Here is a 26,174-nt window from a genome sequence, read left to right on the forward strand (position 1 = left end):
CCATTTAGGAAGCCCCTATGGTGCCAGAACAGTGGACCCCCCCCACATGTGACCCCATTTTGGAAACTACACCCCTCATGGAATTGAATAAGGGGTGCAGTGAGCATTTACACCCCACTGGCGTTTGACAGATATTTGAAACAGTAGACTGTGCAAATCAAAAATTTTATTTTTCATTTTCACAGACCACTGTTCCAAAAATCTGTCATACACCAGTGGGGTGTAAATGCTCACTGCACCCCTTATTACATTCCGTGAGGGGTGTAGTTTCCAAAATGGGGTCACATATGGATATTTATTGTTTTGCGTTTGTCAGAACTGCTGTAACAATCAGCCACCCCTGTGCAAATCACCTCAAATATACATGGTGCACTCTCCCTTCTGGGCCTTGTCGTGCGCCCCCAGAGCACTTTGCGCCCACATATGGGGTATCTCCGTACTCAGGAGAAATTGCATTACAAATTTAGAGGGTCTTTTTTCCCTTTTACCTCTTGTGAAAATGAAAAGTATAGGGCAACACCAGCATGTAAGTGTAAAAAAATTATTTTTTTACACTAACATGCTGGTGTAGACCCCAACTTCACCTTTTCATAAGGGGTTAAAGAAGAAATAGCCCCCCAAAATTTGTAAGGCAATTTCTCCCGAGTACGGCGATACCCCATATGTGTCCCAAAACTGTTGCCCTGAAATACGACAGGGCTCCAAAGTGTGAGAGCGCCATGTGCATTTGAGGCCTGAATTAGGGATTTGCATAGGGGTGGACATAGGGGTATTCTATGCCAATGATTCCCAAACAGGGTGCCTCCAGCTGTTGCAAAACTCCCAGCATGCCTGGACAGTCAATGGCTGTCCGGCAATACTGGGAGTTATTATTTTGCAACAGCTGGAGGCTCCGTTTTGGAAACAGTAGCGTACCAGACGTTTTTCCTTTTTTTTGGGGAGGGGGGCTGTGTAGGGGTATGTGTATATGTAGTGTTTTTTACTTTTTATTTTAGGTTAGTGTTAGTGTAGTGTAGTGTTTTTAGGGTACAGTCACATGGGCAGAGGTTCACAGCAAGTTTGCCGCTGGAAGTTTGAGCTGCAGCGGAAAATTTGCGCCATCTCAAACTTGCAGCACTCACTGTAAACCTCCGCCCATGTGAGTGTACCCTGTACATTCACATTGGGGGGAGGGGGCAAACATCCAGCTGTTGCAAACTCCGAGCATGCCCTTTGGCTGTCCGTGCATGCTGGGAGTTGTAGTTTTGCAACAGCTGGAGGAACACTGGTTTGGAAACACTAAGTTAAGTAATAAACTTTCAAGTGTTTTGCAACCAAACTTAGTGTTTCCAAACCAGTGTGCCTCCAGCTGTTGCAGAACTACAACTCCCAGCATGCATGGTCTGTCAGTGCATGCTGGGAGTTATAGTTTTGCAACAATTGCAACAGCTGGAGGCACTGAGGTAGGAAACGGACAATGTTTCCCAACTAGTGTGCCTCCAGTTGTTGCAAAACTACAACTCCCAGCATGCCCAGACTGCCCAGGCATGCTGGAAGTTGTAGTTCGGCAATATCTGAAGGATCAGATATTGCCAAACTACAACTTCCAGCATGCTTGGGCAGTCTGGGCATGCTGGGAGTTGTAGTTTTGCAACATCTGGAGGTCCACAGTTTGGAGACCACTGTATAATGGTCTCCAATCTGTGCTCTTCCAGATGTTAGAGAACTACAACTCCAAGCACGCCTGGACAGACTGAGCATGCTGGGAGTTGTAGTTTTGCAACATCTGGAAGAGCACAGATTGGAGACCATTATACAGTGGTCTCCAAACTGAGGACCTCCAGATGTTGCAAAACTACAACTCCCAGCATGCCCAGAAAGCCAAAGGCTGTCTGGGCATGCTGGGAGTTGCAGTTTTGAAACTCCCAGAGGCAGCAGTGAGATCGCTTTACGGCGATCTCACTGCTGCCAATGAAGATGCCGCACTGCTGCCGGAAACTCACCTCCGGGACGCAGCGCCGCCGGGACCGCATGGAGGACGTCGCTCGTGCCGGGACCGCTCGGGACACTGCTCGGACGGGTAAGTGACGCCGGGGGACGAGTCAGGGACACTTAGCAGAGCGGTGTGTGTCCCGATCCCCGTGATCGGGACTCACACACCGCGTTGCTAAGTATTTTCATAGCGAAACGCTGCTATCAGCTAGTCAGATCTGACTAGCTGATAGCAGCGATCGCTGGGGGGGGGGGGGGGTGGGGGATAAAACCCCCCGTGGTCGCACGGTAAGATGGCTGGTTATCAGTGATAGCCACCATCTTACCGGGCGCTGCGGGATGCCGTGAGTAGCGGCAAAAATGTTCATGACGTACCTGTATGTCATGGGTCGGGAACACCTTGCCACCCATGACGTACAGGTATGTCATAGGTCGGGAAGGGGTTAACCCCTTAAGGACTCAGCCCATTTTGGCCTTAAGGACTCTAAAAATCATAACTCTTTTATATTTTCATCCACAGACTAGTATGAGGGCTTGTTTTTTGCGCGACCAGTTGTCCTTTGTAATGACATAACTCATTATATCATAAAATGTATGGCGCAACCAAAAAACACTATTTTTGTGGGGAAATTAAAACGAAAAACGCAATTTTGCTAATTTTGGAAGGTTTCGTTTTCACGCCGTGCAATTTATGGTAAAAATGATGTGTGTTCTTTATTCTGAGGGTCAATACAATTAAAATGATACCCATTATTATATACTTTTCTATTATTGTTGCGCTTAAAAAAAATCACAAACTTTTTAACCAAATTAGTACCTTTATAATCCCTTTATTTTGATGACCTCTAACTTTTTTATTTTTCCGTATAAGTGGCGGTATGGGGGCTCATTTTTTGCGCCATGATCTGTACTTTTTTTTGATACCACATTTGCATATAAAAAACTTTTAATACATTTTTTATAATTTTTTTTTAATAAAATGTATTAAATAAGTAGCAATTTTGGACTTTTTTTTTTTTTTTCGTTCACGCCGTTCACCGAACGGGATCATTAACATTTTATTTTAATAGTTCGGACATTTACGCACGTGGCGATACCAAATATGTCTATAAATTTTATTTTTTACGCTTTTTGGGGGTAAAATAGGAAAAAACGGATGTTTTACTTTTTTATTGGGGGAGGGCATTTTTTTTTACACTTGAATAGTCCCCATATACCATGATTGCTAATACTGATCTGTTCTATGTATAGGTCATAGAACAGATCAGTGTTTTCGGTGATCTTCTGCTCTGGTCTGCTCGATCTCAAACCAGAGCAGGAGATGCCGGGAGCCGGACGGAGGAAGGAGAGGGGACCTCCGTGCAGCGTTCTGAATGATCGGATCCCCGCAGCAGCGCTGCGGGCGATCCGATCATTCATTCAAATCGCACACTGCCGCAGATGCCGGGATCTGTATTGATCCCGGCACCTGAGGGGTTAATGGCGGACGCCCGCGAGATCGCGGGCGTCGGCCATTGCCGGCGGGTCCCTGGCTGCGATCAGCAGCCGGGATCAGCCGCGCATGACACGGGCATCACTCCGATGCCCGCGGTTATGCACAGGACGTAAATGTACGTCCTGGTGCGTTAAGTACCACCGCACCAGGACGTACATTTACGTCCTGCGTCCTTAAGGAGTTAAAACTTTCTTTGTCCTACTGGCTCACAGGGTCGAGAAAACCCCATTATTGTGCTGCTGTTGAAACTAAGGGAAAATCTTTCTATGCAGGTCCATGGTAACAGACAACAACCATCCCTGTGTGGTCTGATCTCACCCCCTCCACTGGCTTTAGTTTCTTCTCTGCAATGCACAAAGAGACATTGGGGGAGATTTATCAAAACCTGTGTAGAGGAAGAATGTTGAAGTTTCCCATAGCAACCAGATGGCTTCTTTCATTTTTTAGAGGCCTTTTTAAAATTAAAGAAGTAATCTGATTAGTTGCTATTGGCAGCTAAGCCCCTTTTCCGTTGCATAGATTTTGATCTCCCCCAAAATGTGGAAAGTGGGGGACAGAGGAATATTGTTGGGGTGAAGATGATGTGTGGTTGGGGGAGCTCTCACCTCTCTGGAATACCTGGACGTTGTCCTTATGCTGACAGGTGAGAACCAGAACTGTCCAGTCTGTGTCCAAGCCCATCCTGATGGTGCTTCCAACTGAGCACCTGTACAAGGAAATCAAAATGGTACAGTGATACAGTCGCTCATCCACTGGTTCTGCAATTCCATATTACAATGAGGTTATGTATAACTTTTACAGTTACAGCAATATATTATAATTCTCAACCGCATACTTATAATACTATCCATACTATCACAGTTCTGCACCCCATCCATACTTTTAATGCGGGGCCCATCAGTATACTTATAATACAGGGTCCTAACACAGTTCTGCACAACTCCCCCCGCCGTTTCTCATTTTCCCATACTTAAAATGCAGGGCAAAATTACAGTTCTGCCACCTACTGATCCCTACCCATACTTATAATGCAGGGCCCTACAACAGTTCTGCCTCCCCCCCCCCTCCACTCCTTCCCATACTTATACAGGACCTAATTACAGTTCTGCCCCCTACCCATACTTATAATACAGGGCCCATCACAGTTTTTCTCCCACTTACTAATACCTCCCTCCTTCCTATTCGTATAATGCAGGGCCCAATTACAGTTCTGCCCCCCCCCCCCTACTTAAAATGCAGGGTCCTAGCACAGTTCTGCCCCTACCCATATGTATAATGCAGGGCCCAATTAGACTTCTACCCCGACATTTAATACAGGGCGGCCCTATGACAGTTCTGCCCCCTAACTTGTAATGCAGGGTCCGATGATCCAGGGCTCTCTTACAGACCACCCCCCCCCCCCCCCATATTTATAATCCAGGGCTCTATAACAGCCCCCCCATGTTTATAATCCAGGGCTCTATAACAGCCCCCCCATGTTTATAATCCAGGGCTCTATTACAGCCCCCCCCCCCATGTTTATAATCCAGGGCTCTATAACAGCCCCCCCATATTTATAATCCAGGGCTCTATTACAGACCCCCCCATATTTATAATCCAGGGCTCTATTACAGGCCCCCCCCCCCCCATGTTTATAATCCAGGGCTCTATAACAGCCCCCCCATATTTATAATCCAGGGCTCTATTACAGACCCCCCATGTTTATAATCCAGGGCTCTCTTACAGAACCCCCCCCCCCATGTTTATAATCCAGGGCTCTATTACAGACCCCTCATATTTATAATCCCGGGTTCTTTTACAGACCCCCCATATTTATAATCCAGGGCTCTCTTACAGATCCTCCCATATTTATAATCCAGGGCTCTATTACAGACCCCCCCCCCCCTATGTTTATAATCCAGGGCTCTATTACAGACCCCTCATATTTATAATCCCGGGTTCTTTTACAGACCCCCCATATTTATAATCCAGGGCTCTCTTACAGATCCTCCCATATTTATAATCCAGGGCTCTATTACAGACCCCCCCCCCCCCCTATGTTTATAATCCAGGGCTCTATTACAGACCCCTCATATTTATAATCCCGGGTTCTTTTACAGACCCCCCATATTTATAATCCAGGGCTCTCTTACAGATCCTCCCATATTTATAATCCAGGGCTCTATTACAGACCCCCCCCCCCCCTATGTTTATAATCCAGGGCTCTATTACAGATCCCTCATATTTATAATCCAGGGTTCTATTACAGACCCCCCATGTTTATAATCCAGGGCTCTATTACAGACCCCTCATATTTATAATCCCGGGTTCTTTTACAGACCCCCCATATTTATAATCCAGGGCTCTCTTACAGATCCTCCCATGTTTATAATCCAGGGCTCTATTACAGACTGCCCCCCATATTTATAATCCAGGGCTCTATTAAAGACCCCCACCCCCATATTTATAGTCCAGGGCTCTATTACAGACCCCCCACCCCATATTTATAATCCAGGGCTCTATTACAGACCCCTCATATTTATAATCCAGTGTTCTATTACAGACCCCCCATGTTTATAATCCAGGGCTCTATTACAGACCCCCCCCCCCCCAATATTTATAGTCCAGGGCTCTATTACAGACCCCCCCATATTTATATATATATATATATATATATATACAGACCCCCCCCCCATGTTTATAATCCAGGGCTCTCTTACAGACCCCCCCCCCATGTTTATAATCCAGGGCTCTATTACAGACCCCCCCCCCACCCATATTTATAATCCAGGGTTCTATTACAGACCCCCATGTTTATAGTCCAGGGCTCTATTACAGACCCCCCCCCCCCCAATATTTATAGTCCAGGGCTCTATTACAGACCCCCCCATATTTATAATCTAGGGCTCTATTACAGACCCTCCCCCCCATTATTATAATCTAGGGGTCTCTTACAGACCCCCCCCCCATGTTTATAATCCAGGGCTCTATTACAGACCCCCCACCCATATTTATAATCCAGGGCTCTATTACAGACTCCCCATATTTATAATACAGGGCTCTATTACAGATCCCCCATGTTTATAATCCAGGGCTCTATTACAACCCCCCCCCCCCCCCCATTTATAATCCAGGGCTCTATTACAGACCCCCCCATATTTATAATTCGGGGCTCTCTTACAGACCCCCCATATATATAATCCAGGGCTCTATAACAGCCCCCCCCCCATATTTATAATCCAGGGCTCTATTACAGACCCCCATTGTTTATAATCCAGGGCTCTACTAATGACCCCACCCCATATTTATAATCCAGGGCTCTATTACAGACCCCCCCCCCCCCATATTTATAATCCAGGGCTCTCTTACAGATCCCCCCATATTTATAAACCAGGGCTCTCTTACAACCCCCCCCCCCCCCCCCCATTATTATAATCCAGGGCTCTCTTACAGACCCCCCCCCCCTCCCATGTTTGTAATCCAGGGCTCTATTACAAACCCCCCACCCATATTTATAATCCAGGGCTCTATTACAGACCCCCCACCAATATTTATAATCCAGGGCTCTATTACAGACCCCCCACCAATATTTATAATACAGGGCTCTATTACAGATCCCCCAGGTTTATAATCTAGGGCGCTATTACAACCCCCAAAATTTATAATCCAGGGGCTCTATTACAGACCCCCCATGTTTATAAACCAGGGCTCTGTTACAGACCCCCCCATATTTATAATCCAGGGCTCTCTTACAGATCCCAACATATTTATAATCCAGGGTTCTATTACAGACCCCCCATGTTTATAATCCAGGGCTCTATTACAGACCCCTCATATTTATAATCCCGGGTTCTTTTACAGACCCCCCATATTTATAATCCAGGGCTCTCTTACAGATCCTCCCATGTTTATAATCCAGGGCTCTATTACAGACTGCCCCCCATATTTATAATCCAGGGCTCTATTAAAGACCCCCACCCCCATATTTATAGTCCAGGGCTCTATTACAGACCCCCCACCCCATATTTATAATCCAGGGCTCTATTACAGACCCCTCATATTTATAATCCAGTGTTCTATTACAGACCCCCCATGTTTATAATCCAGGGCTCTATTACAGACCCCCCCCCCCAATATTTATAGTCCAGGGCTCTATTACAGACCCCCCCATATTTATATATATATATATATATATATATACAGACCCCCCCCCCATGTTTATAATCCAGGGCTCTCTTACAGACCCCCCCCCCATGTTTATAATCCAGGGCTCTATTACAGACCCCCCCCCCCACCCATATTTATAATCCAGGGTTCTATTACAGACCCCCATGTTTATAGTCCAGGGCTCTATTACAGACCCCCCCCCCCCCAATATTTATAGTCCAGGGCTCTATTACAGACCCCCCCATATTTATAATCTAGGGCTCTATTACAGACCCTCCCCCCCATTATTATAATCTAGGGGTCTCTTACAGACCCCCCCCCCCATGTTTATAATCCAGGGCTCTATTACAGACCCCCCACCCATATTTATAATCCAGGGCTCTATTACAGACTCCCCATATTTATAATACAGGGCTCTATTACAGATCCCCCATGTTTATAATCCAGGGCTCTATTACAACCCCCCCCCCCCCATTTATAATCCAGGGCTCTATTACAGACCCCCCCATATTTATAATTCGGGGCTCTCTTACAGACCCCCCATATATATAATCCAGGGCTCTATAACAGCCCCCCCCCCATATTTATAATCCAGGGCTCTATTACAGACCCCCATTGTTTATAATCCAGGGCTCTACTAATGACCCCACCCCCATATTTATAATCCAGGGCTCTATTACAGACCCCCCCCCCCCATATTTATAATCCAGGGCTCTCTTACAGATCCCCCCATATTTATAAACCAGGGCTCTCTTACAACCCCCCCCCCCCCCCCCCATTATTATAATCCAGGGCTCTCTTACAGACCCCCCCCCCTCCCATGTTTGTAATCCAGGGCTCTATTACAAACCCCCCACCCATATTTATAATCCAGGGCTCTATTACAGACCCCCCACCAATATTTATAATCCAGGGCTCTATTACAGACCCCCCACCAATATTTATAATACAGGGCTCTATTACAGATCCCCCAGGTTTATAATCTAGGGCGCTATTACAACCCCCAAAATTTATAATCCAGGGCTCTATTACAGACCCCCCATGTTTATAAACCAGGGCTCTGTTACAGACCCCCCCATATTTATAATCCAGGGCTCTCTTACAGATCCCAACATATTTATAATCCAGGGCTCTATTACAGATCCCCCCCCCCCCCCATATTTATAATCCAGAGCTCTCTAACAGACCCCCCTTTTTTTTATTTAGAATGCAACCTTTTTCGTAGTTTTGCCTTATCAACATCCCCCAATAAAGCAGAGGGGTTTACTGCTCGCCTTCCCTGCTTGTGTCAGTCTCACCATATGAGCCCCCCTGTGTACTCTCCCCGTCCCAGTAATACACTTACTTTACACCCGGAGATCAGCCACGAGTAGGAAATGATCACATGACCACGTACATGCTACTGGGAACTGTAGTTTTTTTTGTTAACCATACTACGCTTGCGCCTGTCTTTCCCCTCGTCATGAGCAGAGCAGAAGATCTCAGTATTTGCCAGCAGGTGTCGCCCTCCACCCGGCCCAAGCAGTTGATACATAGACTACAGTCGGAGCCCTGAGGTGCACGCCGTCTGCTGTATCTGACATTATTATGTTGTTAGTGTCTCCTGAGCCCTGAATCGAATTCTATCATGTGACAGTATCTAGTGACTGAGCCTCTGTATCTAGTCTTATCATGTGTGATACTGCGCTGAGTTGCTGTATTATCCTGTTGTCTACTGCTGCTGTACCTACTAAGCCTATTATGTGATACTGTCTGCTGAGCCATTGTATCTATTCCTATCTAATTATTCCTTGTATTTAACCCCTTAAGGACCCAGACAATTTTCACTGTAGTACCCGGCCATTTTTTTGCACATCTGACCACTGTCACTTTAAGCATTAATAACTCTGGGATGCTTTTACCTTTCATTCTAATTCCGAGATTGTTTTTTCGTGACATATTCTACTTTATGTTGGTGGTAACATTTGCTTCAAAGTATAGCAGCAATTTTCAAATTTTTCACAAAATTTTCCAGGAACCAGTTCAGATTTGAAGTGGATTTGAAGGGCTTTCATATTAGAAATACCCCATAAATGACCCTATTATAAAAACTGCACCCCTCAAAGTATTCAAAATCACATTTAAAAGGTTTGTTAACCCTTTAGGTGTTTCACAGGAATAGCAACACATTGAAGGAGAAAATTCAAAATCTTAATTTTTTACATTGGCATGTTCTTGTAGACCCAGTTATTGAATTTTTACAAGGGGTAAAAGGAGAGAAATCTTCCTAAAATGTGTAACCCAATTTCTCTCGAGTAAGAAAATACCTCATATGTGTATGTCAAATGTTCGGCGGGTGCACTAGAGGGCTCAGAAGGGAAGGAGCGACAGTGGGATTTTGGAGAGTGAGGGTTTCTGAAATGTTTTTTTGGGGGGCATTTCCCATTTAGGAAGACCCTATGGTGCCAGGACAGCAAAAAAAAAATACACATGGCATACTATTTTGGAAACTAAACCCCTCAAGGCACGTAACAAGGGGTCCAGTGAGCCTTAACACTCCACAGGTGTTTGACAACTTTTCTTTAAAGTTGGATGTGTAAATTATTAAAAAAAATTCACTAAAATGCTAGTTTTCCCTCAAATTTAAAATTTTTACAAGGGATAATAGGACAAAATGCCCCCCCCCCCCCCCAAATTTGTAACTCCACCTCTTCTGAGTATGGAAATACCCCATGTTATGACGTAAAATGCTCTGCAGGCGAACTACAATGCTCAGAAGAGAAGGAGTCACATTTGGCTTTTGAAAAGCAAAGTTTGCTGAAATGGTTTTTGGGGGGCATGTCCCATTTAGGAAGCCCCTATGGTGCGAGGACAGCAAAAAAAAAAACAAAAAAAAAAACACATGGCATACTATTTTGGAAACTAAACCCCTCAAGGCACGTAACAAGGGGTCCAGTGAGCCTTAACACTCCACAGGTGTTTGACGACTTTTCGTTAAATTTGGATTTGTAAATTATTATTATTTTTTTCACTAAAATGCTAGTTTTCCCCCAAATTTAAAATTTTTACAAGGGATAATAGGACAACATGCCCCCCACCCCCAAATTTGTAACTCCATCTCTTCTGAGTATGGAAATACCCCATGTTATGATGTAAAATGCTCTGCGGGCGAACTACAATGCTCAGAAGAGAAGGAGTCAAATTTGGCTTTTGAAAAGCAAATTTTGCTGAAATGGTTTTTGGGGGGGCATGTCCCATTTAGGAAGCCCCTATGGTGCGAGTACAGCAAAAAAAACAAAAAAAAAACACATGGCATACTATTTTGGAAACTAAACCCCTCAAGGCACGTAACAAGGGGTCCAGTGAGCCTTAACACTCCACAGGTGTTTGACGACTTTTCGTTAAAGTTGGATGTGTAAATGATTTTTTTTTTTCACTAAAATGCTAGTTTTCCCTCAAATTAATTTTTTTTACAAGGGATAATAGGACAAAATGCCCCCCCCCCCCAAATTTGTAACCCCATTTCTTCTGAGTATGGAAATACCCCATGTGTGGACGTCAAGTGCTCTGCTGGCGCACTACAATGCTCAGAAGAGAAGGAGCGCCATTGAGCTTTTTGAAAGAGAATTTGTTTGGAATGGAAATCAGGGGCCATGTGGGTTTGCAAAGCCCCCCATTGTGCCAGAACAGTGGACCCCCCCCCCACATGTGACCCCATTTTGGAAACTACACCCCTCACAGAATTTAATAAGGTGTGCAGTGAGTATTTACACCCCACTTGCGTTTGACAGATCTTTGGAACAGTGGGCTGTGCAAATGAAAAATAAAATTTTTCATTTTCATAGATCACTGTTCCAAAAATCTGTCAGAGGGGTGTAGTGAGGGGTGTAGTTTCCAAAATGTGGTCACATGTGGGGGGAGGGTTCCATTGTTCTGGCACTATGGGGGCTTTGTAAACACATGTGGCCTTCAATTCCGGACAAATTTTCTCTTCAAAATCCCAAATGGCGCTCCTTCTCTTCTGAGCTGGTGTAGCCCCCATCTTTTCCTTTTCATAAGGGGTAAAAGGAGAAAAAGCCCCCCATAAGTTGTAGTGCAATTTCTCCCGAGTACGGAAATACCCCGTATGTGGCCCTAAACTGTTTCCTTGAAATACGACAGCGCTCTGAAGTGATAGAGCACCATGCGCATTTGAGGACTACATAGGGATTGCATAGGGGTGGACATAGGGGTATTCTATGCCAATGATTCCCAAACAGGGTGCCTACAGCTGTTGCTAAACTCCCAGCATGCCTGAACAGTCAGTGGCTGTCCGTAAATGCTGGGAGTTGTTGTTTTGCAACAGCTGGGGGCTCCGTTTTGGAAACACTGCCATACAAACGTTTTCATTTTTATTGGGGGGACAGTGTAAGGGGTGTATATGTTGTGTTTTACCCTTTATTATGTGTTAGTGTAGTGTAGTGTTTTTAGGGTACATTCGCACTGGCGGGTTACGGTCAGTTTCCCGCTAGGAGTTTGCACTGCGGCGAAAAATTTGCCGCAGCTCAAACTTCACGCAGGAAACTTACTGTAAACCTGCCTGTGTGAATGTACCCTGTACGTTCACATGGGGGGGGCAAACCTCCAGCTGTTTCAAAATTACAACTCTCAGCATGTACTGACAGACCGTGCATGCTGGGAGTTGTACTTTTGCAACAGCTGGAGGCACACTGGTTGGAAAACCTTCAGTTAGGTTCTGTTACCTAACTCAGTATTTTCCAACCAGTGTGTCTCCAGCTGTTGCAAAACTGAAACTCCTAGCATATACTGATCGCTGAAGGGCATGCTGGGAGATGTAGTTATGCAACAGCTGGAGGTACGTAACTACAACCTCCAGCATGCCTAGACAGCTGTTTGCTGTTTGGGCATGCTGGGTTTTGCAGTTTTGCAACATCTGGAGGTCTAGAGTTTATAGACCAGTGCACAGTGATCTACAAACTGTGGACCTCCAGATGTTGCAAAACTACAAATCCCAGCATGCCCAGACAGCAAACTGCTGTGTGGGCATGCTTGGAGTTGTAGTTTTGCAAGATATAGAGGGCTACAGTTTGGAGATCCCTATGCAGTGGTCTCTAAATTGTAGACCTCCAGCTGTTGCAAAACTACAACTACCAGCATGCCCAAACAGCTGTCTGGGCATGCTGGTAGTTGTAGTTTTGGAACATCTGGAGGGCTACAGTATAGAGACCACTGTATAGGGGTCTATGACTGTAGCCCTCCAGATGTTGCTAGGCAACTCACCGGCTTCTGTAGGATCCAGGGAGCCAGCCGCGCCGATCGCCGTCGCCCGCAGCTTCCGCAGATCGGTAAGTGACCTTCGGCGCCGGTCCCTGTCGGTTTCCCCGTCCTGCCCCGCCTATTGTGGGTGGGCATAATGGGGAAAATAAAAGTAACCCCGCCCCCAATCTGCTATTGGTCGTCACGTCTAGACCACCAGTAGCAGGGATAGGAGGGGTGGCACCCCTGCCACCTCACTCCTATCCCTTCAGGGGGATCATGGGTGCCTTGGACAACCACGATTCCCCTTATATTCCGGGTCACCGTAGACCCGTAATGACCCGTAATCGTGCAAATTGCAAGTGTGAATTCACTTGCGATTTGCGTCGATCGCCGACATGGGGGGGTGCCTGCTGATCGATATCAGTCAGCTGCGTGGCAGGGACCGAAATTCCCATGTCCGTACATGTATGTCATGGGTCCTTAAGTACCAGGGTCCCATGACATACCGGTACGACGTGTCCTGAAGAGGTTGTCGCTGTATCTAATCAGATCATGTGTGATACTGTGCTATGTTATGTGCTGTGTATCTAATATGTTACATGTGATACTGTCTACTGAACCTCTGTATCTAAGCCTATATCTAAGCAAAGTCTATTCTGTCTGCTTAGCTGCTGTATCTAATCACATAATTTGTGGTACTGTCTGCTGAATTGCTATATCTAGTGTGTGATACTGTCTGCTGTGTTGTGTTACCACAATACATATCTGTAAAGTGTGATATTGTCTGCTGATCTGCTGTAGTTAAAGGAAAACTGTCATCTTGCGGTACTCGCTGGTAGTGAGGGGGGACGCTGATCAGTTTGATGCCTACTGTGCCCGGATCCGCCCGGCCAATATCTTAATTTTTCCCTATATGCTAATTAAGTGCTAACTGGCACAAGCAGGTTAACTGGCACTCTGATGTCAAAAGCCGCAGCACCGCCCAGCTCATCAATATTCCTCCCCTCCCTCCGCCTCTCCCTCTTGTCCCCGCCTCTCCCTCTTCTCCCCGCCTCTCCCTCTTCTCCCCGCCTTGTAATGAAGAGGAAGAGGGACGGGAGGAATATTGATGAGCTGGGCGGCGCTGCTGCTGATGTCAGAGTTGGCCTTAAAGGGGTATTCCGGGCAAAAACATTTTATAAGATTTCTGATTGTGGGGGCCCGCCGCTGGGACCCCCCCGTGATCTCCCTGCAGCACCCGAATTATATGCGGGAGCTGCGTCTCCAGTTTTGGAACCCTTCAGTTTCGAAAACGTCACGCCACGCCCCCTCCATTCTTGTCTATGGGAGGGGGCAGTATGGCCGTCTGTTTGCCGTGTGCTTAGTGTGAATAAAACACTGACCTTTGATTTGAAAAGCACTGTCTCCTTGCCTCTATACTGCAACCGCATCAATCTGCAAGAGCAAGTCCTCACATTTGGTGGAGGAGGCAGGCAACGCAGTGAGGTCAGCATTTGAGTTGCAGCACGCTGTAACGCCGAGCGCTCCGGGTCCCGCTGCTTCCCCGGAGCGCTCGCGGCGTTACTCTGCTTGCAGCGCTCCGGTCGGCGCTGCTGACCGAGAGCGCTGCTACCCTGTCACCGGAGGGGATGCGATCCGTGGGACGGGACGTGCCCGTTCACGGATCGCATCCCATGTCCCTTCTCACCCGCTCCGTCCTTCCTCTGTCCCTGCCCGGCGCGCGCGGTCCCGCTCTCTAGGGCGCGCGCGCGCCGACTCTCTGAAATTTAAAGGGCCAGTGCACCACTAATTGGTGCCTGGCCCAATCTAGTCTAATCACTGTTTCCCCTATAAAAAATCACTTCCCCTTCCTGTCCCTGCCGCATCTTGTTGCCTAGTGCCTAGTGAAAGCGTTCCAGTGTGTCCTTGCCTGTGTTTCCAGAATCTCTGCTGTTGCCCCTGACTACGAACCTTGCCGCCTGCCCTGACCTTTCTGCTACGTCTGACCTTGCCTTGCCTTGTCCTTTTGTACCGCGCCATCTCAGCCGCCAGAGAGGTTGAGTCGCTACTGGGAGGAACGACCTGGAGGTTACCTGCCGCAGCAAGTCCATCCCGCTTTGCGGCGGGCTCTGGTGAATACCAGTAACCCCTTAGACTCCGTTCCCCTGGTACGGCCCACGCCATCACCTCTCTGGTTCAGAGGATCCACTTCCAGTGTCCTCACCAGCCGCTTGCCCGGATCCTGACAGTAGATCCGGCCATGGATTCCGCTGAGGTGCCGCTACCTAGCCTTGGAGACCTTTCCTCCGTTGTGGCCCAACAGTCTCAACAAGTAGTCCAACAAGGACATCAGTTGTCACAACTGACTGCAATGGTTCAGCAACTTCTGCCTCTACAGCCATCTTCTCCGCCAGTTCCTCAACTGCAAGCTGCCGCTTCCAGCACCAGAGTCCGTCTTTCTCTTCCGGATAAGTTTGATGGGGACTCTAAGTTGTGCCGTGGCTTCCTGACCCAATGTTCTCTGCACTTGGAACTATTGGCTGACCAGTTTCCCACGGAACGGTCTAAGGTGGCATTCGTGGTCAGCTTATTCTCTGGAAAGGCGTTGTTTTGGGCCACTCCGCTTTGGGACCGCAACGATCCTGCCACCGCTTCAGTCCAAACCTTCTTCTCAGAAATACGTTCTGTTTTTGAGGAACCAGCCCGGGTTTCTTCTGCCGAGACGGCCTTGTTGAATCTTGTTCAAGGAAACTCTTCAGTGGGCGATTACGCCATTCAGTTCCGGACTCTTGCCTCAGAATTAGCCTGGAATAATGAGGCTCTCTGCGCGACCTTCAAGAGGGGTTTATCCAGCCACATCAAAGATGTTCTGGCCGCACGAGAGATACCCTCAACCCTGTCTGAACTAATCCATTTGGCCACCCGCATTGATATGCGTTTTTCAGAAAGGCGACAGGAGCTACGCCAAGAAAAGGATCTCGTTCACACCAGGCGGTTTCCCCGCCCAACACCTCTCTTCCAGCATCCGCTGCAACCTGTGACTGTGCCTTCCACCGAGGAGGCTATGCAAGTGGATCGTTCTCGCCTGACCCAATTTGAGAGGACTCGCCGCAGGAATGAGAACCTTTGCCTTTACTGTGCGAGCTCCGAGCATTTCCTGAAGGACTGTCCTATTCGTCCTCCGCGTCTGGGAAGACGCACGCACCTAGTAAACGTGGGAGAGGCGTTACTGGGTGTGGATTCTACCTCTCCACGCTTAACTATTCCTGTACGGATTTCTTTGCCTGCTAAATCTGCCTTTTCTGCCGTGGCCTTTCTGGACTCAGGTTCAACAGGTAACTTCATTGAGGCCTCATTAGTCAACAGATTCAACATCCCTGTGACCCGTCTCGACAAGCCTCTCTTCATTTCTTCTGTCAGTGGACAGAATCTGGACTGTACCGTGTGCTATCGCACTGTGCCCTTGCGCATGAACGTAGGTGTCCTCCATCATGAGGAGATTGAATTTTTTGTGCTTCCCAACTGTACTTCTCAAGTTTTACTAGGCTTGCCTTGGCTCCAGCTCCACTCTCCAACTCTCGACTGGTCTTCTGGGGACATTAGAAGTTGGGGTCCTACCTGTCACCTGCGATGCCTTAAGACCTTACCCATCAGTCAAGTAACCATCGCTTCTTCTCTGCCAGGCCTGCCTAAGGCCTACCAGGACTTTTCCGATGTTTTTTGTAAAAAGCAAGCAGAGGTCGTGCCTCCACACAGACCCTTTGACTGCCCTATTGACTTGCTTCCTGGTACTTCTCCACCGCGTGGCAGGATTTATCCGCTCTCTGCCCCAGAGACCCAAGCCATGTCCGAGTATATTCAAGAAAATCTAAAAAAAGGATTTATCAGAAAATCTTCGTCTCCTGCTGGAGCAGGATTCTTCTTCGTTGCTAAGAAAGATGGAACCCTACGCCCATGCATCGATTACCACGGTTTAAATAAAATTACCGTTAAGAATCGTTACCCACTCCCCCTTATCTCTGAATTGTTTGACCGTCTGCGGGGAGCGAAAATTTTTACCAAACTCGATCTAAGAGGGGCTTATAATCTTATCCGTATACGTGAAGGAGACAAGTGGAAAACTGCATTCAACACTCGTGATGGACATTTTGAGTATCTTGTCATGCCTTTCGGCCTTTGCAACGCCCCAGCAGTTTTCCAGGACTTTGTCAATGAGATTTTTCGTGACTTGCTATATACTTGTGTAGTGGTCTACCTGGATGACATTCTTATTTTTTCTTCTAACCCTGAGGAACATCGCCTCCATGTCCGTCAGGTGTTACAGCGCCTACGCAAAAATCACCTTTACGCTAAGATAGAAAAGTGTCTCTTTGAAAGCAGTAGTCTACCTTTCTTGAGTTACATAGTGTCCAGCCAAGGCCTTCAAATGGATCCTGTCAAACTCTCTGCGGTTCTGGATTGGCCACGCCCCTCTGGATTGCGAGCTATCCAACGCTTTCTCGGGTTCGCTAATTACTATCGTCAATTTATTCCTCACTTCTCCACCATCGTTGCTCCTATTGTAGCGTTGACCAAAAAGGACGCGAACCCGAGGTCCTGGCCATCTATGGCGGAGGAGTCCTTTAATCTGCTCAAGGCTTCCTTCGCTTCTGCACCTGTCCTGTCCAGGCCTGACCCCTCAAAGCCTTTTATCCTTGAAGTAGATGCTTCTTCTGTTGGTGCCGGTGCCGTTTTAACTCAAAAGACCACTACTGGGAAAAATCGCACGTGTGGCTTTTTCTCCAAGACCTTCTCTCCTGCAGAAAAAAATTATTCGATTGGAGATCGTGAGCTTTTAGCTATTAAATTGACACTCAAGGAGTGGAGACATCTTTTAGAAGGGTCCCTGCATCCCATCATCATTTACACGGACCATAAAAATTTATCGTATCTCCAGACTGCCCAGCGATTAAATCCTCGCCAAGCTAGATGGACATTGTTTTTTGCCCGCTTCAATTTTGAGATTCATTTTCGTCCAGCTGACAAGAACGTTAGAGCTGACGAACTATCACGTTCCACCGATGTTTCCGAATCTGAAGCCCCTCCACAGCACATCATACCTCCTGAGTGTCTCATCTCCTCCGCTCCTACCACTCTTGTGCAAGTTCCTCCAGGGAAGACCTTTGTACCTTCACGCCTTCGCCACAAAATTCTTAAATGGGGTCATTCTTCTCTTTTGGCTGGACATGCTGGTGTCAAGAAGTCGGAGCAGTTGATTTCCAGACACTATTGGTGGCCCACCTTGCAGAAGGATGTGACTGATTTTGTTCGGGCTTGTACTACCTGTGCCCATGACAAGACTCCACGCCAGAAGCCGGCAGGTCTCCTCCTTCCTTTACCTGTACCTGAACAGCCATGGTCCCATATTGGTATGGACTTCATCACCGATCTGCCACCTTCCCGCAATAATACAGTCATCTTGGTGGTCGTTGATCGTTTTTCTAAAATGGCTCATTTTGTTCCTCTGCTGGGTCTTCCTTCTGCGCCTCAATTGGCGAAACAATTTTTTCTTCATATTTTTCGATTCCACGGGCTTCCCACGCACATCGTTTCAGACAGAGGCGTCCAGTTTGTTTCTAAATTTTGGAGGGCACTCTGCAGTCAATTAAAAATCAAACTAAATTTTTCTTCTGCTTACCACCCTCAATCCAACGCTCAAGTGGAAAGAGTAAATCAGATACTTGGTGACTACCTGCGACATTTTGTCTCCTCTCGCCAAGACGATTGGGTGGACCTCTTGCCCTGGGCTGAATTTTCGTACAATTTTAAAAACTCTGAGTCTTCTTCCAAATCCCCATTTTTTGTGGTGTACGGCCGTCACCCGCTTCCCCCCCCCCCCTCCATATCCCCACTTCCTCTGGGGTTCCTGCCGTTGATGAATTGACGCAAGATTTTTCTTCCATTTGGCGTGAGACTCAAAAGTCACTTCTACTGGCCTCATCCCGAATGAAGGTGCATGCTGATAAAAAGAGAAGGGTTCCTCCGGTATTTTCCCCTGGTGACAAGGTATGGCTTTCTGCTAAGTATATTCGATTCCGTGTACCCAGTTACAAGTTGGGCCCCCGATTTTTAGGGCCTTTCAAAGTCAAAAAACAAATCAACCCTGTCTCTTATCAACTTCATCTGCCCCCCTCTCTCCGTATTCCTAACTCCTTCCATGTCTCTCTACTCAAACCTGTTGTTCTTAACCGCTATTCTCCCAAAGTCATTCTTCCTGCTCCTGTCTCTGGATCCTCTGATATCTTCTCTGTGAAAGAGATTCTCGCCTCCAGGGTTGTCCGAGGTAAAAGATTTTTTCTTGTTGATTGGGAGAATTGTGGCCCCGAGGTCCTGGGAACCCGAGATCAATATCCTTGATAAGGAACTCATTCGTAGATTTGTGGGTTCCAAAAAGAAGGGGAGACCCAAGGGGGGGGGTACTGTAACGCCGAGCGCTCCGGGTCCCGCTGCTTCCCCGGAGCGCTCGCGGCGTTACTCTGCTTGCAGCACTCCGGTCGGCGCTGCTGACCGAGAGCGCTGCTACCCTGTCACCGGAGGGGATGCGATCCGTGGGACGGGACGTGCCCGTTCACGGATCGCATCCCATGTCCCTTCTCACCCGCTCCGTCCTTCCTCTGTCCCTGCCCGGCGCGCGCGGCCCCGCTCTCTAGGGCGCGCGCTCGCCGGCTCTCTGAAATTTAAAGGGCCAGTGCACCACTAATTGGTGCCTGGCCCAATCTAGTCTAATCACTGTTTCCCCTATAAAACATCACTTCCCCTTCCTGTCTCTGCCGGATCTTGTTGCCTAGTGAAAGCGTTCCAGTGTGTCCTTGCCTGTTCTTCCAGAATCTCTGCTGTTGCCCCTGACTACGAACCTTGCCGCCTTCCCTGACCTTTCTGCTACGTCTGACCTTGCCTTGCCTTGTCCTTTTGTACCGCGCCATCTCAGCTGCCAGAGAGGTTGAGCCGCTACTGGGAGGAACGACCTGGGTGTTACCTGCTGCAGCAAGTCCATCCCGCTTTGCGGCGGGCTCTGGTGAATACCAGTAACCCCTTAGACTCCGTTCCCCTGGTACGGCCCACGCCATCACCTCTCTGGTTCAGAGGATCCACTTCCAGTGTCCTCACCAGCCGCTTGCCCGGATCCTGACACACGCTGTTTGCTAAGAACTGTGCCTGGGATAATTTGTTGGAGTGGTTGCTAGGGGCAACGATCCTGCCGACAAGTGTCTGACTGTACAGCAGAAGTGTTTCTCCAGAGTCAAGGCAAAGCAGTGTCGCCAAAATGGAGGCGGTTATGAAGGCACTCATGGAGGCCAACTTGCAACAGCGGGAGACCAACAGGCTCCAGCTGGAGTCCACCAAGCAACAGCAGGAGTTCAACAGGCAACAGCAAGAGGCCAACAAGCACTAGCAGGAGACCAACCAGCTACTGCTACAGCAGGTGATGGCGCTTCAAGCTGCAGCGACGACCAGGACCAACCCTGACGCCCGGAAGGCTGTTCGGATGGTGATGCCAAAGATGACCGCAGCGATGACGTTGAGACCTACCTGGCGGTCTTTGAAAGAGCGGTCATGAGGGAGAGGTTACCCAGGGACCAGTGGGCTGAGGTAGATCGGGTTCTGGTTCTGGTACCAACGGTCGATAGTAAATTTCTGGCTAGGTGGCAAGGTCCCTACGAAGTGATCGAAAAAGTAACGGAGGTGACGTACAGGGTACACCAGCCCAGGCGAAGGAAGCCAGAGCAAGTGTACCATGTAAACTTGTTGAAAGCCTGGAGAGATAGGTGCTATACATATTGTGGTGTCCCGATACAAGTCCCCTCAGGAAGAGTCCCTGCAGTCCATAGGGCTCTCCTGCAGAGCTCACCCCTTGCTCAACTTATATAAATGCAATGTAAATGTATTGTACATATTGTTCTTTGTATATAAAGTTGTAAAAATGTATAGGACCTTCCTGGGTCATGTGATCTACTGTCATGTGATGTACCCAGAGTTCCCTGGGTACAGGACCTACAGGCTTTGCAACCAATGGGCTTTAGTCTAGCCCACCTAGTATATAAGGGGCTGTAGTCTCTAAATTCGTGCTCTTGTTCCTGTTCTCTCTTAGTTCCTGGCTACAAAGCAAGCACAATACCTGTACTATCTAAATTCATCTCGTCTAGGCCAAACCTGCAGCCACTTCAAAACATGAGTTATCAAGCTCTACCTACAATTCTAGTGAATACTACTCAACTCAAGTATACAATTAGTAGCACAGTGGCCTGCATAAATCTCAATACTACATGTCCCAGCAAGCCTGTGAGATATCCTGCATCACGGTTGCCTCTAGAGAAACTGCATAATTGTAAAGACTGTTTCATAATAAGTTTAAGTAAAAGTTCCAGTTATCTCATAATTCCTGCTGTGGACATTCCTTTATTGCCTGCCGTTTTGGGTTGGTTGTCGGCAGAGCCTTATACAGAAAACAACCACATCCTGGTGTCACGAATAATCAGGGGTTAATAACACTTTACCCCACAGGGTTAATACCATCAGACCCTGCTACACCGTTGCAACACCTCAGACACCACAATCTAATATACATGACATATCTATAGACTGAACCAGCCCTCTTATATAGAGCAAACAGACATAAGCCTCTCCTGAGAGAGACTAATAATAATGCAGTATAACATGCATGACAAATCTATGGTCTGAACGCCTCTTTATATAGAGGCCAGGAGGAAGCAGATATAAGCCTCTCCTGACAGAGGCTAAAAATAATAATAATTTAATATACATATAATATACAAGACATATAGTCTGATCCAGCCTCCTTATACAGAGGCCAGGAGGAAGCAGACATAAGCCTCTCCTGACAGAGGCTAATAATAATAATAATGTAATATACATTTAACCCCTTAACGACCACGGACGTAAATGTACGTCCTGGTTTGGCGGTACTTCCCGCACCAGGATGTACATTTGCGTCCTGTGTATGACCGCGAGCATAGGAGCAGTGCTTGCGTCATACACGCTAGGTTCTGGCTGCTATAAGCAGCCGAGGACCCGCTGGTAATGGACGACATCGGCGATCGCGTGGATGTCCGCCATTAACCCCTCAGACGCCTTGATCTGTACAGATCACGGCATCTGCAGCAATGCGCATAATAAAATAGATGATCGTATCACCCGCAGTGCTGCCACGGGTGGATCCGATCATTTGTAATGGCGGATCAAGATCGAGCAGACCAGAGCAGGAGATAGCCGATAATAATGTCCTACACATAGCACTGAACAGTATTAGCAATCAAAGGATTGCTATAGATAGTCTCCTATGGGGACATAAAAAGTGTAAAAAAAAATGAAAGTTTAAAAATAAAAAGTAAAAAAAGTGAAAAATCCCCTCCCCCAATAAAAATAAAAATTGTCAGTTTTTCCCATTTTACCCCCAAAAAGCGTATTTTTATTTTAATAAACATATTTGGTATCGCCGCGTGCATAAATGTCCAAACTATCAAAATATAATGTTAATGATCCCGTACGGTGAACGGCGTAAATGTAAATTGTTTTTTAAAAAATCCAAAAATACTGCTTTTTTGTCACATTTTATTCAAATTTTTTTAATAAAAAATGAAATAAAAGTTTTATATATTCAAATGTGGTATCGATTAAAAAGTTCAGATGACAGCGCAAAAAATGAGCCCTCATACCGCCCTATATACGGAAAAATGAAAAAGTTATAGGTGGTCAAAATAGGGCGATTTTAGATTACTGATTTTGTACAAAAGTTTTAGATTTTGGTACAAAACCATAAAAGTATCTAGCCATGGGTATCATTTTAATCGTATTGACCCACAGAATAAAGAACACATGTCATTTTTACCGTAAATTGTACAGTGTGAAAACAAAACCCTCCAAAATGTGCAAAATTGTGGTTTTCATTAAAATTTCCTCCCTAAAAATATTTTGGGGGGGTTCACCGTACATTTTATGGTAAAATCAAAGGTTTCATTACAAAGTGCAAATTTTTTTTTCAATCAGAAAAGTTTTATTGAACATTTAGTAGTTTACAAGCAAACATCAAACAAAATAAAACATACAAAGTACAATTGGTGACGCAAAAAACAAGCCCTTATATGGGTCTGTAGATGGAAATATGAAAGAGTTACGGATTTTAGAAGGCGAGGAGGAAAAAAAAAAACTAAAATGCTAAAATAAAATTGGCCTGGTCCATAACCGCTTAACCCCTTAAGGACTCAGGGTTTTTCCGTTTTTGCACTTTAGTTTTTTCCTCCTTACCTTTTAAAAATCATAACCCTTTCAATTTTCCACCTAAAAATCCATATTATGGCTTATTTTTTGCGTTGCCAATTCTACTTTGCAGTGACATTAGTCATTTTACCCAAAAATGCACTGCGAAACGGAAAAGAAATTATTGTGCGACAAAATCGAAGAAATAACGCCATTTTGTAAATTTTGGGGGCTTCCGTTTCTACGCAGTGCATATTTCGGTAAAAATTACACCTTATCATTATTCTGTAGGTCCATACGGTTAAAATGGTACCCTACTTATATAGGTTTGATTTTGTCGCACTTCTGGAAAAAATCATAACTACATGCAGGAAAATGTATACGTTTAAAAATGTCCCATTCTGACCCCTATAACTTTTTTATTTTTCCACGTATAGGGCGGTATGAGGACTCATTTTTTGCGCCGTGATCTGAAGTTTTCATCGGTATGATTTTTGTTTTGATCGGACTTTTTGATCACTTTTTATTCATTTTTTAATGGTATAAAAAGTGACCAAAATACGCTTTTTTGTACTTTGGAATTTTTTTGCGCGTACGCCATTGACCGTGCGGTTTAATTAATGATATATTTTTATAGTTCGGACATTTACGCACGCGGCGATACCACATATGTTTATTTTTATTTATTTTTACATTGTTTTATTTTTTTTTTATGGGAAAAGGGGGGTGATTCAAACTTTTATTAGGGAAGGGGTTAAATGACCTTTATTAACACTTTTAACCCATAGGGACCTATAACACTGCACACACTGATCTTCAACACAGATCACAGGCGTGTATTAACACGCCTGTGATCAATGTTATCGGCGCTTGACTGCTCCTGCCTGGATCTCAGGCACGGAGCAGTCATTCGTCGATCGGACACCGAGGAGGCAGGTAAGGGCCCTCCCGGTGTCCTGTCAGCTGTTCGGGATGCCGCGATTTCACCGCGGCGGTCCCGAACAGCCCGACTGAGCAGCCGGGTCACTTTCACTTTCACTTTAGAAGCGGCGGTCAGCTTTGACCGACGCTTCTAAAGGGTTAATACCGCAAATCGCCGCGATCGGCGATGTGTGGTATTAGCTGCGGGTCCCGGCCGTTGATGAGCGTCGGGACCGACGCGATATGATGCGGGATTGCGGCGCGATCCCGCTTCATATTGCTGGAGCCGGCGCAGGAAGTAAATATACGTCCTGCGTCGTTAAGGGGTTAAGGACCACGGGTTTTTCCGTTTTTGCACTTTGGTTTTTTCCTCCTCACCTTTTTAAAATCATAACCCTTTCAATTTTGCACCTAAAAATCCTTATGATTGCTTATTTTTTGCGCCACCAATTCTACTTTGCAGTGACCAGTCATTTTACCCAAAAATCTACGGCGAAATGGAAAAAATCTCTGTGTGCGACGAAATTGAAGAAAAAACGCCATTTTGTAAATTTTGGGGGCTTCCGTTTCCACGCAGTAAATTTTCGGTAAAAATGACACCTTATCTTTATTCTGTAGGTCCATACGATTAAAATTATATCCTACTTATATAGGTTTGATTTTGTTGTACTTCTGTAAAAAATCATAACTACATGCAGGAAAATTTATACTTTTAACATTGTCATCTTCTGACCCCTATAACTTTTTTATTTTTCCGCATATGGGGCGGTATGAGGACTCATTTTTTGCACCGTTATCTGAAGTTTTTAGAGGTACCAATTTTGTATTGATCGTACTTTTTGATCGCTTTTTATTCATTTTTTCATGATATAAAAAGCGACCAAAAATATGTTATTTTGGACTTTGGAATTTTTTTTGTGTGAACGCCATTGACCGTGCGGTTTAATTAATTATATATTTTTATATATTTTTATAGTAGACCCGCTGACCGGGAGCGTTGCACTGACACTGCCGACGGGGATGCGATTCGCATAGCGGGACGCGCCTGCTCGCGAATCGCATCCCAATCCACTCTCCTGTCCCGGTCCCCGGCTGTCACGTCCTGGCGCGCGCGGCTCCGCTCTCTAGGGCGCGCGTGCGCCAGCTCTCTGAGATTTAAAGGGCCAGTGCACCACTGATTGGTGCCTGGCCCAATCAGTGTAATTAGCTTCCACCTGCTCCACGCCTTTATAACCTCACTTCCCCTTCCCTGCATTGCCGGATCTTGTTGCCCTTGTGCCTAGTGAAAGCGTTTCCTGTGATTGCCTTACCAGTGTTTCCAGACCTTCTGCCGTTACCATTGACTACGAACCTTGCCGCCTGCCCTGACCTTCTGCTACGTCTGACCTCGCCTCTGTCTTGTCCTTCTGTCCCACGTCTTCTCAGCAGTCAGCGAGGTTGAGCCGTTACCGGTGGATACGACCTGGTTGCTACCGCCGCAGCAAGACCATCCCGCTTTGCGGCGGGCTATGGTGAAAACCAGTAGCAGCTTAGACCCGGTCCACCGGTATGGTCCACGCCAATCCCTCGCTGACACAGAGGATCCACATCCAGCCTGCCAAATCCTAACAGTAGATCCGGCCATGGATCCTGCTGAGGTGCCGCTGCCAAGTCTCACTGACATATCCACGGTGGTCGCCCAGCAATCCCAACAGATCGCCCAACAAGGACAGCAGCTGTCACAGTTGACCGCCATGCTACAGCAACTTCTGCCACAGCTACAGCAGCAACCATCTCCTCCGCCAGCTCCTGCTCCTCCTCCGCAGCAAGTGGCCACTCCTAACCTCCGCTTGTCTCTGCCGGACAAATTTGATGGGGACTCTAAACTCTGCCGTGGTTTCCTGTCCCAATGCTCCCTACACTTGGAGATGTTGTCGGACCAATTTCCTACAGAACGGTCTCAGGTGGCTTTCGTAGTTAGTCTTTTGTCTGGGAAGGTCTTGTCATGGGCCACACCGCTCTGGGACCGCAATGATCCTGCCACAGCAACTGTCCAGTCCTTCTTCGCTGAAGTCCGTAGTGTCTTCGAGGAACCAGCCCGGGCCTCCTCTGCCGAGACTGCTTTGCTGAACCTGGTCCAAGGAAGTTCTTCTGTAGGCGAATACGCCATCCAGTTTCGTACCCTTGCCTC

The 26,174-nt window shown here is 46.7% G+C and overlaps 1 protein-coding gene across 4 annotated transcripts in view; it reads right to left on the reverse strand.

Moving 5' to 3' along the window:
• The window catches only part of FCSK (fucose kinase), an 86,182-nt gene that overhangs the window by 32,565 nt on the left and 27,443 nt on the right, over positions 1-26,174 (reverse strand). For 2 of the 4 annotated variants that reach the window (XM_056525432.1, XM_056525434.1), the window contains exon 2: positions 4,072-4,172. In XM_056525432.1, coding sequence (XP_056381407.1) covers positions 4,072-4,172 — 101 coding nt within the window. Of the gene's footprint in view, positions 1-4,071; positions 4,173-8,910; positions 8,931-8,957; positions 9,025-26,174 lie in introns of those variants that run through there. The other 2 variants (XM_056525433.1, XM_056525435.1) reach the window with 2 other exon arrangements.

Source organism: Hyla sarda, chromosome 6 (assembly GCF_029499605.1).
Source record: "Hyla sarda isolate aHylSar1 chromosome 6, aHylSar1.hap1, whole genome shotgun sequence".
NCBI lineage: Eukaryota > Metazoa > Chordata > Amphibia > Anura > Hylidae > Hyla > Hyla sarda.